General features: G+C 29.6%; 1 protein-coding gene across 1 annotated transcript; it reads left to right on the top strand.

Annotated features, from left to right (window-relative positions):
- Positions 1–107: 107 nt before the first annotated feature.
- On the top strand, positions 108–14,082 carry LOC127707879 (actin-related protein 2/3 complex subunit 1A-B-like). Its single transcript, XM_052212631.1, has 13 exons — positions 108–241; positions 2,162–2,250; positions 3,776–3,927; positions 4,504–4,609; positions 6,099–6,216; positions 6,691–6,750; positions 7,604–7,710; positions 8,518–8,620; positions 9,538–9,613; positions 10,639–10,742; positions 11,211–11,300; positions 11,917–12,007; positions 13,735–14,082. The coding sequence occupies exons 2-13, from the start codon at positions 2,184–2,186 to the stop codon at positions 13,771–13,773; spliced, it is 1,113 nt and encodes a 370-aa protein (XP_052068591.1). The 5' UTR covers positions 108–241; positions 2,162–2,183; the 3' UTR covers positions 13,774–14,082.
- Positions 14,083–14,785: the final 703 nt, after the last annotated feature.

Genomic DNA, 14,785 nt, shown 5'->3' with positions numbered 1-14,785 from the left:
TGTGGTAAAAAAATTAAAAAAAGTTCAATAAAATATAAATATTGAATTTAAGTGGACAGAATCGTCAATATTTTTAATTACTAAAATTCTAATTTTATTACAAGATTAATATTGTAGTTGAACATCAAACAAGTACCGGTTAGTCAGCGAGGAAACAAGTCGACAAGTGTCAAGAAGAACTTCATCTCTAACTTTTCGTGTCGACTGATCAGAGTCCACGGAATTTCTCTATCTATTTCAGGTAAAAAAAGGAAAGATATATATTGCTTACATATGCATAAATAATAATCATGTTTCGAAAGAATCTTAATTTGTTTTTGTAAACATGGTAAACCCTCCCACCCGGAAGCATCTTGGTAAGAAACAGGAGTTTGATAATCACTGCTATAAAGGGTTTTTGATCCAGCGTAATTTAGCATAATATTCAACCCTGATTTTTTAAGATAACATGAAGACACAAATGGAAAAAGAAATGTACTATTATTTCTTTTCACCACTGTCTTCTCTGTCATGTCTGTGTGTGTGTTTTTTTTTTTGTACCATCGAATTGTGATATTATTATTAAAAGAAAAAAACCCATTTCGTCTCCTCTTTTACTGCTGATTAATGTCGATGGTACTAAATTCTGTTATATATGTTTTTATTATAATTATGCATACCCAAAAGTCTTGAAAACTTGTAATATATATCATACGGGAGTTTCTCGCTGCATTGAAGACCCATTGGTGGCCTTCGGCTGTTGTCTGCTCTATGGTCGGGTTGTTGTCTCTTTGACACATTCCCCATTTCCATTCTCAATTTTATAATCAACATAATTGTTTTATACTGCATAATCAACCGTATTCATTTAAAGTGTTAATTTGATTTGAATTCAAATATTTTATATAAAAATAATATTATATTCTGAATGTGAAATCTTAATACAAATTTTAAAAAAATATTCAAATAAATGTCTCATCTTATGAAAATTTAATATTCAAAGATTCGTGAAAGGCCAACTTTTTTACCATCCACCTTTTATATCATTATATCAAAATTCATAAATATTTATGAATTACACTGAATTCATATATATCTTTATTTTTATTCCTTATAAATATTTTTTATATTGGGGCTGGATCGACTTTAAATATGGGGCAGGATCGACTTTAAATATGGGGCAGGATCGACTTGGACCGTATCAACTTGGGACAGAACGACTTGGAACGTATCGACTTGGGGCCGGATCGACATGAAAGCTCTATTAGCATGATTCGCATAGATTATCAACATTAGCATGTTTGTGCAGTTTACTATCCATATCCGTCTACAGAAAAATCCTAATGTGATCTAGGTTGACATTTTGTAAATTTTCCTACCCTTTATAAAAAAAATATTTATATATCCTACAGAGACACTAATTTTCTTCCTAAATAGTTTCTTCTATTGTAATCATGCATTCATGTAGGTATTCTGGTCATGACACCCTTACTAAGCTATCCATTAGTTCAGGTAAAAAAAAGCAATGTTCCATTCAGAAACTTTCAGTTGAATACACTGAACACAACTATCCCCACCATTGAAAGCAAATTTTTCAACAACAATCATCCACAGTTGCAAGTACCAGTTTAACAAGGCTTTGGCAAAATGCACATATTTTAATTTGATTTAAAAACAAAATTTCCCAAAAGATTTTTTTATTTAAAATACAACTTGATTTGTATTATATTTTCAGTCTAATTAGTTTGAATTAGCAAATTAAGTCAACAAATACCATATTGTAATCATACTGTACCATAACCCTGTGAATACATGAATAAAATCTTCTTCTTCTATGAAGAGATCTCTAAAGATAAGAATTTCTTATGCAACAGTAACAGATAGTAATTACAAAATAATGTACATTAAAATATTAAAGCCATTGAAATAAATATTAGGATTTTATCATTCTTATACATGTAGTTAAATTCCATATTCACAATTTAAATCAAAATCTTTATGTCGATTTAACCATATAAATTCCCTCCAATGCTTCAGTATTTTGAATCCAACTACCTTTAAACAGGTTTTTTTTGTAAAGAAACACTGGTAGTTTATCACTAAAGCAATTACAAGCATATATTATAAAATTATAAAAAACAGTTTCACCATTTATTTGATATGAACTGTTTATATATTTCAGTGTGTCTGGTAAAAACAAAACAATGACAGAAAAGCATAGTTTTGGTGTAACAGCAGTTTCATGTCATGCATGGAATAGTTCTAGATCAGGTATATTCATATACGTGCTTTTTGGAGAACCCTGTTTTTATGTGTTGATTGATTACTTTCTTATGAACATATATATCCGAATTTTCTTTTTATTCATCTTTAGAATGGACAAGGAAAATGTGAAATGCCTATATTTTTTATCCTACTCATGTGGTAGATGCTTAATCTGCAATTTGTATTGGATGTTTGATTGAGGTACATTAAATTACCTTACGGGGGGGGGGGGGGGGGGGTTAATGCTGATTTTTTGTAATGAATGGATACCCCGGCCCGGCCCATATCCTTTGTTTTTCTATTGGAATAAAATCAAGATAAACAAAAAATACTGAAAAATGTTAGAAGATAAAAATATAGTGAAACATTGAAACCTCTATTATCAAGTCTTTCCTCTCATATATATATATATATCACATGGTTTAAGAATATCTTTGGTAAGGGTTTAATGCTATTTATAGTGTATATTATGATCTTTATTTATTTCAATTAATTACCAATAGTTTACTTTTAAAGATAATAAATAGTAATACTTCATTAAATGCTTATTACAAATTCTCAACTTTCAAATTGATAGAATATTTAGTAAAAGTAAAGTTCATCTCATTTTAATAATTATTCTTAGATGTATTTGGCTGTTGTTTTTTGTTAATTTTGATCTTGTATTCTGCCAATGATTTAGATGTATTTTGTTGTTGTTTTTTGTTAATTTTGATCTTGTATTCTGCCAATGATTTAGATGCATTAGGCTGTTGTTTTTTGTTAATTTTGATCTTGTATTCTGCCAATGATTTAGATGTATTTTGTTGTTGTTTTTTTGTTAATTTTGATCTTGTATTCTGCCAATGATTTAGATGCATTTGGCTGTTGTTTTTTGTTAATTTTGATCTTGTATTCTGCCAATGATTTAGATGTATTTTGCTGTTGTTTTTTGTTAATTCTGATCTTGTATTCTGACAATCATTTAGATGTATTTGACATACATTTTGAACCAGCAGACATTAAAAATTTATTGTAGAATTGTGGTGGTTGTTGCTTCAGGAATCTGACTTGATTTTGTTTGTGAATTCGTGGACTGAATAAGCTGCAAGTTAAGTGAAAAAGTTGTTCAGGATTATTTGTTCTTTATGCTATCTATACTGACATCTTTCATGTTCATAGATATAAACCAGATATCATATATATACCATGTGCGTCTATCTCCCACCTTGCCATGCAGCACCGTCCTTTGGTGGCTTTTGCAGTTAAGTTAAATATCCAATTCATTGCCAAATTATTTAGGGAACTTTTTCGTGTTGGGGTGTACCTGAGATGGAGGTAAAAAACTGTTAAACTATATATATATATTTATATATGTGTGTAGTTCATTTATGTTCAAACTGCTTTTTCTTTGTATGCATACTAGACTATTGTTGGGTTTTTTTGTTTGTTATTGTGTTATTAATGTCTTGTATTGTATTATGCTCCTTGTGAGCCTATTTAATGGAAATAAAACATCCTCTTCAATATATACATAATTTTATTTTTTCAGAAATTGCTCTATCTCAGAATGATTCAATAGTTAGAATTTACAAGAAAAGTGGAAACAAATTTGATGAAACAGCCAGTCTTACAGAGCATGGTCAGCAAGTTACAGGAATTGAGTGGGCATCTAAAAGTAACAGAATCGTCACTTGTGGGGCTGTAAGTATAATTGTACAAGGATATATTTGAAATAATTGATATATTTGATCTATGAGTTATAATGTGATATTGCCAGTTACTAACTTCAAATCACAACTTCTTGATATTTTTTATATTTAAAACTTGTATGTTGTCTACACTGTGAATTAGAGTTAAAAAAATTCCAATCTACTAAATAAAATTGAAAGATCTTTGGACTGGTGTGGAATTAGTTCAAATCTGAAAATGCATTAGTTAAATAATAATTTCCTTGGAGTTGAAATTAAGTTAAGTTATGAAATAAGGGAGATAATCCAAAATTTTCCCACTAACTAATTGCTTCAGGGAAAAACATAAACACCACCGTTTGAAAATCATATGGCACAACTAGAGGAAAGTCTTGAGAGTTAAGTTGTGTATTGCAATTTGTTTTTTATTATTATTTAAATGTAAAATAAAAGCTCAAAATCAAACAATAGCTACAAAATTAAATATCACATTATAAAGTTTGCTTATATTTACATAGCTACAAAATTAAATATCACATTATAAAGTTTGCTTATATTTACAAAAACTGTTGTTTGGTTATTTTAACAGGATAGAAATGCATATGTATGGGAAGTAGTTGATGGAAAATGGAAACCTTCTTTGGTAATTCTAAGAATCAATAGAGCAGCTACCACAGTACGCTGGTCACCACTAGGTAGGTTTTAATACTATTACGGCCAAAAAAAATATATGTTTGTTTTCTGCCTCCTGAAGGCCCCTGTCTCAGACCCTCACTCAGACCCTAATTTTTTTTGTGCATTTGTGGAAAAATTGTCTGAATTCTTGAGTAAGTACAGAATAAAGCACATCTCGAACATTTGATTTAACTTTTTAACATGTTTATTTTTAACAGGTCTTGTTGAGCTACCATGATAAAGTTAATTTTTTGTTTTTATTCTGTTTATACCAGTTAGCTGTATGAAATATATTTTTATAATGAAATAGATATCATGATTACTTAACCGAAATTGTTTGCAAGTGTCTTAGCAATATTGAAACACATTTGGAGATATGGGCTGAATTTCAATCATTGAATCAGACAATTGCCAAATAAAGATGATGTTTTTAGCTTTTTTCTCTCCTAAAATATTCAGTAAAGGTTATTTGATATTGGTTTTGAATATCCCTTGTTGTGAAATTTACCTGTATCTCAGTTAAAAAAAATTAAATAAAAATAAAAATAAAACAAATTTTCTACCTACCTACCTTATTTTTTTCATGGAGAAGGGAAACAAGCATTTTTTCATTTTTTTTGTTTGGCCTAAGCAATGTACATTGTAAAGGAGAAGGTATGAGAAGGTCACTTTTTTGGCCACCTGAATTCCAAACTCAAAAAGTATCATAAATCTGTCAAATAACATCCAAGATGTTACCAAGACATTTATTTCTCTGTCAGACATCAGTAAATATATTTATTATACCCCACGCAATTTTTGCGTCAGGTATAATGTTTTTGACCCGTCCATCTGTCTGCCTGTCCATCAGTCCTGTTCTTGTCATCGCAACTCCTCTGAAACCACACAACAGAATTTCATGAAACTTTAAAGATAATAAGGACATACTAAGTAGATGTGCATATTGACCGGAAATTATGAGTCAATTTTTTTCTAGGAGTTATGCCCCTTTGCACTTATTGGCCTCAATATACTACTGCAACAGTTTGTCATAGCAACTCCTCTGAAACTACACAACAGAATTTCATGAAACTTTGTAGATAATAAGGACATGCTATGTAGATGTGCAAATCGACAGGAAATTATGATTCAATTTTTTTTCTATTAGTTATCCCCTTTGAACATAGAATTTGGCCTATGTATACTACTGCAACAGTTTGTCATCGCAACTCCTCTGAATACACACAACAGAATTTCATGAAATTTTGTAGATAATAAGGACATAATATGTTTATGTGCATATCACCCAGAAATATTTATCAGTTGACTTTTGTAGGAGTTAGGAGTCTATGAACTTAGGAATCTAATGAGATTCTGTTTGCCCAGTGACAATGTGGGGGCGTTGGGTATATGAGTGTGTTCACTAAGGTTCTTTAATTAAATTTTTGTTTGTAGCCAGGCATGAGTTCAGTTGTATAATGAAGTATTGGCAAATGAATTTATTTATCAATTATGACTGCTGTTTTCCAGAGAATAAGTTTGCCGTAGGAAGCAGTGCAAGAGTAATATCTGTATGCTATTTTGATGAGGAGAACAATTGGTGGGTCAGCAAGCATATCAAGAAACCAATCAGATCTACTATTACTTGGTAAATACTTAGTTTGAAATTATAAAAATAGATAAATGACAACTCGTCAAATCAGTTTTCCGAGATGAAAGCTAAGTAAATATATAGATATTGAAAATTCCTGAAAAAAAATTGATAGTCAAGTGCTCAGGACTATCAGCTTCTAGTGTCTGAGTTGCCATAATTTATTAAGATGTCAGACAGGCTGTTGAAATGAATCATCAGACTAGCTGAAAATTAAACAATAACAAACTTCATCAAAAGTATTTTTTTCAAAAGAATAAAATCTAATAAACAGACAATAACTATATCACTGTTTGAATAAATAAGAACAGTTGTGGCAAGCTTATTCGATACTAGCAGAGTGTTATCTGAGTTGATCCCGTTGATTAAGGAAATTGTTTTTTCTGAAAAATATGTAGGAATATAAAGAACTTTTGTAGGAAAATAATGGAGCTTATTCATTTAAAGATTTCATTATGCTTTTCTTTACAGTTTGGATTGGCATCCTAATAATTATCTACTAGCAGCTGGATCATCAGACTTTAAAGCAAGGTCAGTATTAATACTGAAATTTTTGTAGACTTCTTAATGTAAAATTTAGATTTCTTAATGTTTCTGGAGGTTGTTTACAATGTCAAAAGTATGCATGGTTTAGTTGAAGTAAATTATTAAAAAAGATTTTAAAAATTTATATTTTAAAAAATTATTTTTTAAGGAAATCATTTGGTAAATTACATTTTACATTAAGTGTGGAAGTGCTTCTTGCTAAAAATGGGATGCATCACTTACTTTTATTTTGATATAAATTTTTGATAAAACAACATAATTCTTATATTGTACGAGAATATTTCATTATTGCATATTTCTATTAATTATTTATATGTACAATATATAATGTCAGTTATTTTTTTACTTAAATATAATTTGTGATTTTTTTTAAATATTTACTGCAAGTATACAAACAGTGTCTAAAAATAGCAACTAAAAATTAGTTGGGCAGAGTGAATAGTTCTATTTTTGGGTGGCTTATACATGAATCTGAAACTTATAAAGGAATCAGGTGATAGGTCTTGCAGCAATAAGAGATCAGTAACTGTATGAATTGTACAAAGACCTACTGCAAATTTAAAATGTGTAAATTTATGTTGTTTGAATATATAATAATCAATGAATAAATTTTGCTAAAAAAAATATCTCTCTTTTTCCAAGATGCTGCATTTAGATATAATGTGAAAGTAAATTTCTTATATCAAAGATAATGTAAAAAAAATATGGCTCCATTTGAATGCTTTATAGACATTAAAAACTGATCAATGATATATTATAGACTGAAATCTGAGATGGTAAGTTACTTCTACAGTGCAGTTTTTCCTGTAATATGATTAATATTTTTTTTGTCTTTCAGAGTATTTTCTGCCTATGTAAAGGAAGTTGAAGGAAAACCTGCTGCTACTCCCTGGGGAACAAAGATGCCATTTCAGGCTTTGATGGCAGAGTTTTCTAATGGTGGAGGTAAGGCATTTGTCAATTATTTTCTCTTCAAAAGGATGATAAATATAACATTGTATTTCAGACTTAGAAATATTCATAAAACTATGAGGATATATCAAAATGAAGATTGTGTCATTTAAAGTGAGACTGATATTTACAAGTCTGTGTAATACAAATACAGGCTTTTTTTTTGTATAACAAGTGGCACACAACAAATTTTCACTCCAAAGAGAAGATGCTTTGATCTGTTAATGATAAGGTTCCTGTGTTTTATACAGTACAGTATTTTTACATTTTTGGATGTTCCTCATCGCTAGTTGTTAGTTTATAACGATTTTATTTGCTCCTAGATACAAAAAGGATTGGACACAAGTTTAACCAACTTGTGAAGTCTTCTCCTTTACATAATATTACAATAACAATTATACAGAGCATGCACAGTTCAGTCGATATATATTAAAGGTAATAGTAAAATGAGGCATTTGCACAGTCAGAGAAGAAAAAGAAAGAAAAAAAAAGCCTAACGCAATTAACAAGGAAAAGGATAGAGAATTGAGAAAAAGAAAAGAAAAGAAAAAATATAAATCGCTAGTTGTAAACTCCTGCCCAACATAGTGTCCATATACAGTATTTCTCATGCATTTTTGTTGATTTATCAAACACATTTTTCGTCTTTGGCTTGAATATGATATGACTCCCATGATTTTACCATGTGTATGTATAACAGGTGGCTTGAATATGATATGACTAAAGTTAGTTTACCATGTTTGTGTATTACAGGTGACTTAAATAGGATATAACTCATTTTATCATGTTTGTGTATTACAGGTGGCTGGGTACACAGTGTAAGCTTCTCGCCCAGTGGAGATAAGTTGGCTTGGGTTGGACATGATTCCAGTGTTTCTGTAGCAGATTCTGCCAATGGAAACAAGTAGGTTGAAAAAAATGAACCAATTCAATAGTACATGTAACAGGTCCATCTTTTCATGGGGTGTACGTCAAAAAGACAGCAACCAAACAACACAAATAACCAAAGATATCTAGATTGGACTACACAGTAGTCTTCAACAATAGACAGTAATCTATGCAATATTTCATGCTCCAAATTGACCAGTCTATAAAACCTTGTAAATAAATTGTAGCTATCAAAGATCTGCAACCTTAAAAGAGATAACAGACAGATTTCACTTTCTGAAGTTAAATAACCCATAAGTTCAATAAAAAAATCTCATTACAGCTAGCAGAATAACTTTAAAAAAAAGGTCTGATATCATATTGCCCTTTATAAATTTACAGACTGTAAAGAAAATATCACCCAATGCTTCATAGTGTACCATTGTTCTAAATCCTATTATAAAGGAAAATATAAAGGCAGTTCTCTGTAAATAAAAGAAAGTTTTCACATGACGGTCAGCATCATGACACCTTCTGAAGAGAACCATATAGAGTGTTTTAACTGGTATCTCTCATAACAAGTATTTTAATGTGTGTTTTAACATGATATTTGTATGACCATTTTATGCAGCCATTTGTATATTTCCATCATAAGAGTAATGTTATTTAAAAACCCTGGTTGTGGATGATTGTTGGTATTTTGCTACAGTATATAAGTACTAAGAGTTAAAATATACAAAAAAAATATGCAATATACACACTTTAGAAAATAGCACTAAGGCATTTTTCTTTACATTTTAAGGACAGAAAGGAAGAAGCTCTTATTAAATACCAAAACCTCTAACCGAAATTTATATCTTGTTTAATAGCCATAATAAGTAGAATTTTAATATATGTTTAAATTCTGTTATTAATTTTTCTATTGATTATTATTGTTGTTGACTTCTTTTGCAGATTATCTGTTGTGAAAGGGAACTTTTTACCTTTCGTTGGGATATCTTGGGTTACAGAAAACAGCATGGTAGCAGCGGTAAGTGTTTGTAGTACTGTAAAAGGGAAATTGCCTCTGTGTACTGTATTTTCTACATTTTGATAAAGTGATGTAAGATAAACTAAGGCGTAGTATTTAAAATTTGATTAAGTTAAGCCTTCAAATTGATATTTTATAGTGTGTTTTTCTATGTTGTGATGTTATACTATTGTTTCAGAAAAGGGAGAAGGTTTGGTACCATTAAAACGTTTAATCCCGCTGCAAATGTTTGCACCTGTCCTAAGTCAGGAATCTGATTACAGTAGTTGTCGTCTGTTTATGTAGTTCATACGTGTTTCTCATTTCTCGTTTTTATATAGATTAGACCGTTGGTTTTTCCGTTTGAATGGTTTTACACTAGTGATTTTTTGGGCCCTTTATAGCTTGCTGTTTGGTGTGAGCCAATGCTCCGTGTTGAACGCCGTACCTTGACCTATAATGATTTACTTTTATAAATTGTAACTTGGATGGAGAGTTGTCTCATTGGCACTCATACCACATCTTCCTATATTTATTCATTAAATATTGATAGTTTAGAAAAAAAAATTAAATGTTGTAATTCATCATTGTTGATTACTACCGTTTTTTATAGATTATCATAAAATTATTATCTGAAATCTCTGGCTTGTGAAAAATAAAAATAAACACAAATCTGTGACAAGAATATTAGATTGCTTTAAAGAACTTTGTATCTAATTAAAATAAAATACAGTTTAAGTTCAATTCTGAAAAAAACTCAAATGACTATCAAGAATTTTTTAGTTTTCTAAAAATCTATTCCATGGAATTACAAGTTTTTTTTCATTTCGGCAGTGCCCTTGATAAAATGTAATTTTTGAAGTTATAGAATAGAAGTGTTTTACTTACTGAGGTTTCTGTATAATAAAATTCACTAAATGGAGACAAAAAGATCCATGGTGTTCTAGGAATTGAAGATTTTACTGTATTTTATATAAAAAGTTATTTTTATTCATGTAATGATTGTTGTACATTGTACTTATTTATTTTACATTTAAATATTTAAGGGTTATGACTGCTGTCCAAAGCTGTTCACCCAGGATAATGGGGGTAATGTGACCTTCATTTCTGACCTTGACATTCCAAAAGAGAAAGAAGAGGGAACAATAAGGTATATTAGTTTTCAGCTTTTTTCAATTACTGTAGAAACATTATTTTTTCATGGTGTTAAAAAAGTGGTTTTGTCTGTTAATTTTATTTCATGTGGACTCATTTTTGTGGTTTCTAGTATGTCAAAGGAATATTTTTCAAGGTTAAAATGTCTTTGGGAGTTTAACTTCATGGTTAATATCTATCCTCAAAATAAAAGAAAATATAACACCAATAAAAATTTCTGCTTTTACAGTATTTGAATGGTGATGGGTTTATTGTTATTGTCTTCACAGTTAATGGGAAAACAGAGCCATTAGTAATCTCTTACCATTTCAGAGATTCAATCACACATCATGATAATTATCACTCCCACACATATATGTCATGAGAAATATTTCATGTCCTGTACATCTATCTTTTTTGTATCTGTCTATCATTCCATCCATCCATTTATTCCCTTTTGTAATGTAGTATTAATTTTTTTCAGTGCTATGAATCGGTTCAAAAACTTGGATAAGAAAGCCTCCGCCAAAGAAACTTCCACAGATGTCAGGACCCTGCATCAGAATACCATTACGTAAGTATACAAATCCAAATCCAATACTGAATTGCTACATAAAAAAAGAAAGATCTTAAGATATTTTCTGATAGATTTATTGTCAATGGTTAATGTAATAAGCGTAAGCTTTGATTATGAATTTGCCATATTTGATAATTATAGTTACACTTTATATTAAGTAAGCAACAATCAACCAATCAGTCATAGTTATAGGTTACATCATAGTTTGTTTTTTTATATCTTACCGATTTATGTTAATGTTGGACCAATATATGAAAAAAAAATTGCATATTGTTTGTCATGTTTAAGGTAGACATTGTAGAGGACCTACTATCCTCCAAAACCTGGGGAATCAGAACACCTTGGAGGAGGAAATTGTTCTGTTTTGTTGAAAAAAAATAAGATAATTTTAGTAGAGTTAATCTGTGCAAAAAAATATTTGTATTAGGAAAAGTAATTTATAGTTAGTTGCCTAGGGGAACTTGATACCATTATAAATTTTCATAATGACATACTTCCTTAAAAGATGACGTGTCCTGGTACAATGTTATCCTTATAGGGAGATAAAATGTACTTATAACTGTGAACGGAAGCAATATCTTCAAAATTTAATATAATTTTTATTGATTTGCAGACAAGTAACTATTCATACAGGAACTAAAGCTGACTGCACCAAATTTTCTACCTCTGGAGTTGACGGACAAGTCATTATCTGGGACTTCAAGGTAACATCTTGGATGAAAACAGTTTAGTACATTAAGCAGGAAGCTAATCATGATTTTCCTTACTACATTTCAAAATGACAATGCATTAGTGCATAGAATGTCAATTTTAATGAAACCGCAAGTGCTTTTACGCTTATATGCAAATTTGTCAGCCGTTACTAAAAACAATGCAAGTTACCACAAAATATTGCATCACAATTTAGATTATTTGACGTCATATTAAAAAGCAATTGATGCATGATGTCATAAGGTTATTCAGAGACAAAATTCAGCTAAATACCTTAAAACATAAATAGTTTTAAAAAAAGAGATGTGGTATGATTACCACTGAGTCAACTATTCACCAAACTTTAAATGAAGTGGACTTAAGCAATTATAGGTAACCTATTATAGGTCTATAATATCCGAAACTTTACATTGTATTATTTTATTTTTATGAGGTACCAAATAAGAACTGTTCTAATAGTAAAATCATTTTTGTACCACATTAAAAGTATACTACACAAACTTAAATTAATCTTTTAAAAAAGGAAACAAAGAATAATATTATTATTAATTTCCTGTTCTTTCTTATGATAGCACAATAACCTTTGAACCAGGATGATTGAGTTATCTCCCTTTTTACAGTTTGCCAATTTATTAAACAAGCAGGAAGTGCATATCTGACCAATCAGTAGATTAACTGCTATGTAAAATCGACATTGATGTATTGAAACAAAGCCAACGTTTAAAGTGGAAAGAATTTATCATTCACAAATAATCAATTATTTAATCTCTTAACTAGTGACAAAGCAATTTTATCTTGATGAATTAGTTTTAAGTGTGTAATATATTACCAAACATCATCCAATTTTAGTTTGTTTTAATTCACATGTCATACTTTGAAGTACTTAGTCTCTTTTTTAAATATGCCAGTGAAAAGTTTGTAAGAAAAAAGATTAAAAACTAAAACACTTGATAAAAAAAGAATTTATGGCTGGAAATGACATTTAAATTAATATTTCATGTTATATAATACTCTTTAAACATGTGAAATAAGAAATAGGATAGATATATAATCTTAGATATAACTTATAAAACATGCTGTCTCTCTAACTTATGTCCCACATCACCTTTTACGTGTGTATATTTCACATTCTCTAAAGTCAACTACACTAAAACACTTATTCTTTTCCATGTTTTCAAAAAGAAGATATACATGAAATTTCTATTTTGAAAAAAAAAAATCTATGATTAATGATGAACATTACTCTTTTTATGGGAAAAGTTCCATGACAGAGGTCCTAGCAGTGAAAAGATTAGTAGTATTGACTGTTTAATGGAAAGTAATTATTATGACTCAAAATAAACACAATTTTGAAAAAAATTTGATAACCTTTAAGAATAAGTTTATTCAAAGTATCAATTAGTTTGCATGGATCTTATCTAAATTTAAGGGCTTTATAAACAACATCACCATAAAAATTAAGATGTGATATCCTATTTTTTATAAGAACTCTACAGGTACAGCCAAACTTCATAACCAAATCTTTGTATCTATGAAAGAATTTGGTTAAGGTTTTGTTTAATTTGTGGTAATGAAATCCTTGACTTAATTATTTACCACTGATTTGATAACTTGATTTCTTGATACAACAGAATTTTCACAGGTTTGTAGTTTAAGCAGAGTTTGATTAGACAGGTTTATTGTATCTTAATAACATGATTTATACTTGTTTCCATTTCAGTCTCTAGAGAAGAGTATATCTGGACTCCGCATTGCATAAAATTTCACGTACCCAAAGTCTTTCCAACAGTACGACATTCAACGCATCAGTATTTAGATCAAAAAGTTTTACTAACTTTGCTTTGTTAGAGAGATCAGTAAATAACATTGGAGAAAGTTTGGGTGATTTTATATAGCAGTAATTATGGATCAAAATAGTGGACAGCATATGGTCATAGTTTATCATGTATTTCTCACAACTAATTGACCTTTTTAATCAATATATTATAAATGCAACATTTTATTTTCTTACTTGTTTTATATTATACTGCTTATGGTAATAAAATAAAAAAATATGTAAAGAAGTATATTTACATGGGTTATTCATTTGCCTTAGCCTGCCTTTGTTGTGTCTACCATAAATAAACATAAATAAGGTTGACACAGCCATTCCATACAATAATGCAATATTTATCAGTCTAGCTTCTTCTTAAAAGAAAAAAACTTGACCAAAAGTGGCAGACAATGTCAGTTGTGAAAGAAATTTTTTTGTTATGTTATCCAGCATACCAGAAGAGTTATTTCCATTGAAATTTTGACTTATTCCCATTATATTATAACTGTCTCTAATTTACTGGGATTACTAGAGAAGAAATTACCTTGTTCATATAAGATTCATACTTTGTATTCCCTAAATGAACTTTTTATCTAGTCATAGGATTGTTGATTAGAGGGACATACTTTCTTAAGAGTTGCCCTTTACCCTCCTAGTTGCATCGTAACACCAAGATATATGATTGTAGTAAACTTAGTATCCTAAAACTGCTGCTCTCTATAAGATATTAAGATATTTTTTTTTATTCAAATTAAAGGGCCCATGAAGAGCAAAGTAATTTATTACAATGATTTTGTTATTTGACACAATAAATTTGAATGTGATCATCTCAATTCTAAGATCTTAAACCACAGCCAGACTAGAGCCATAAGCATATAAGTAAAAAATCATTACAGGTATATATAACAGGCAAATATTCTTAATGGGTTACATATAAACATATCTGTACTACATTGAT

Source organism: Mytilus californianus, unplaced genomic scaffold (genome assembly GCF_021869535.1).
Source record: "Mytilus californianus isolate M0D057914Y unplaced genomic scaffold, xbMytCali1.0.p SCAF_7, whole genome shotgun sequence".
In the NCBI taxonomy this organism is placed as follows: Eukaryota; Metazoa; Mollusca; class Bivalvia; order Mytilida; family Mytilidae; genus Mytilus; species Mytilus californianus.
Note: the sequence above shows the minus strand (reverse complement) of the source record. Positions and strands in the feature narration are given on the sequence as shown.

What these genes read in the sequence shown, in the direction of transcription:
- LOC127707879 (XM_052212631.1), top strand. Translation starts at nt 2,184, where the DNA reads ATGACAGAAAAGCATAGTTTTGGTGTAACAGCAGTTTCATGTCATGCA. An exon ending in ATCAGATCTACTATTACTTG is followed by an intron (nt 6,217 to 6,690) that starts GTAAATACTTAG and finishes TTTTCTTTACAG; the next exon opens with TTTGGATTGGCATCCTAATA. An exon ending in AAAGAAGAGGGAACAATAAG is followed by an intron (nt 10,743 to 11,210) that starts GTATATTAGTTT and finishes AATTTTTTTCAG; the next exon opens with TGCTATGAATCGGTTCAAAA.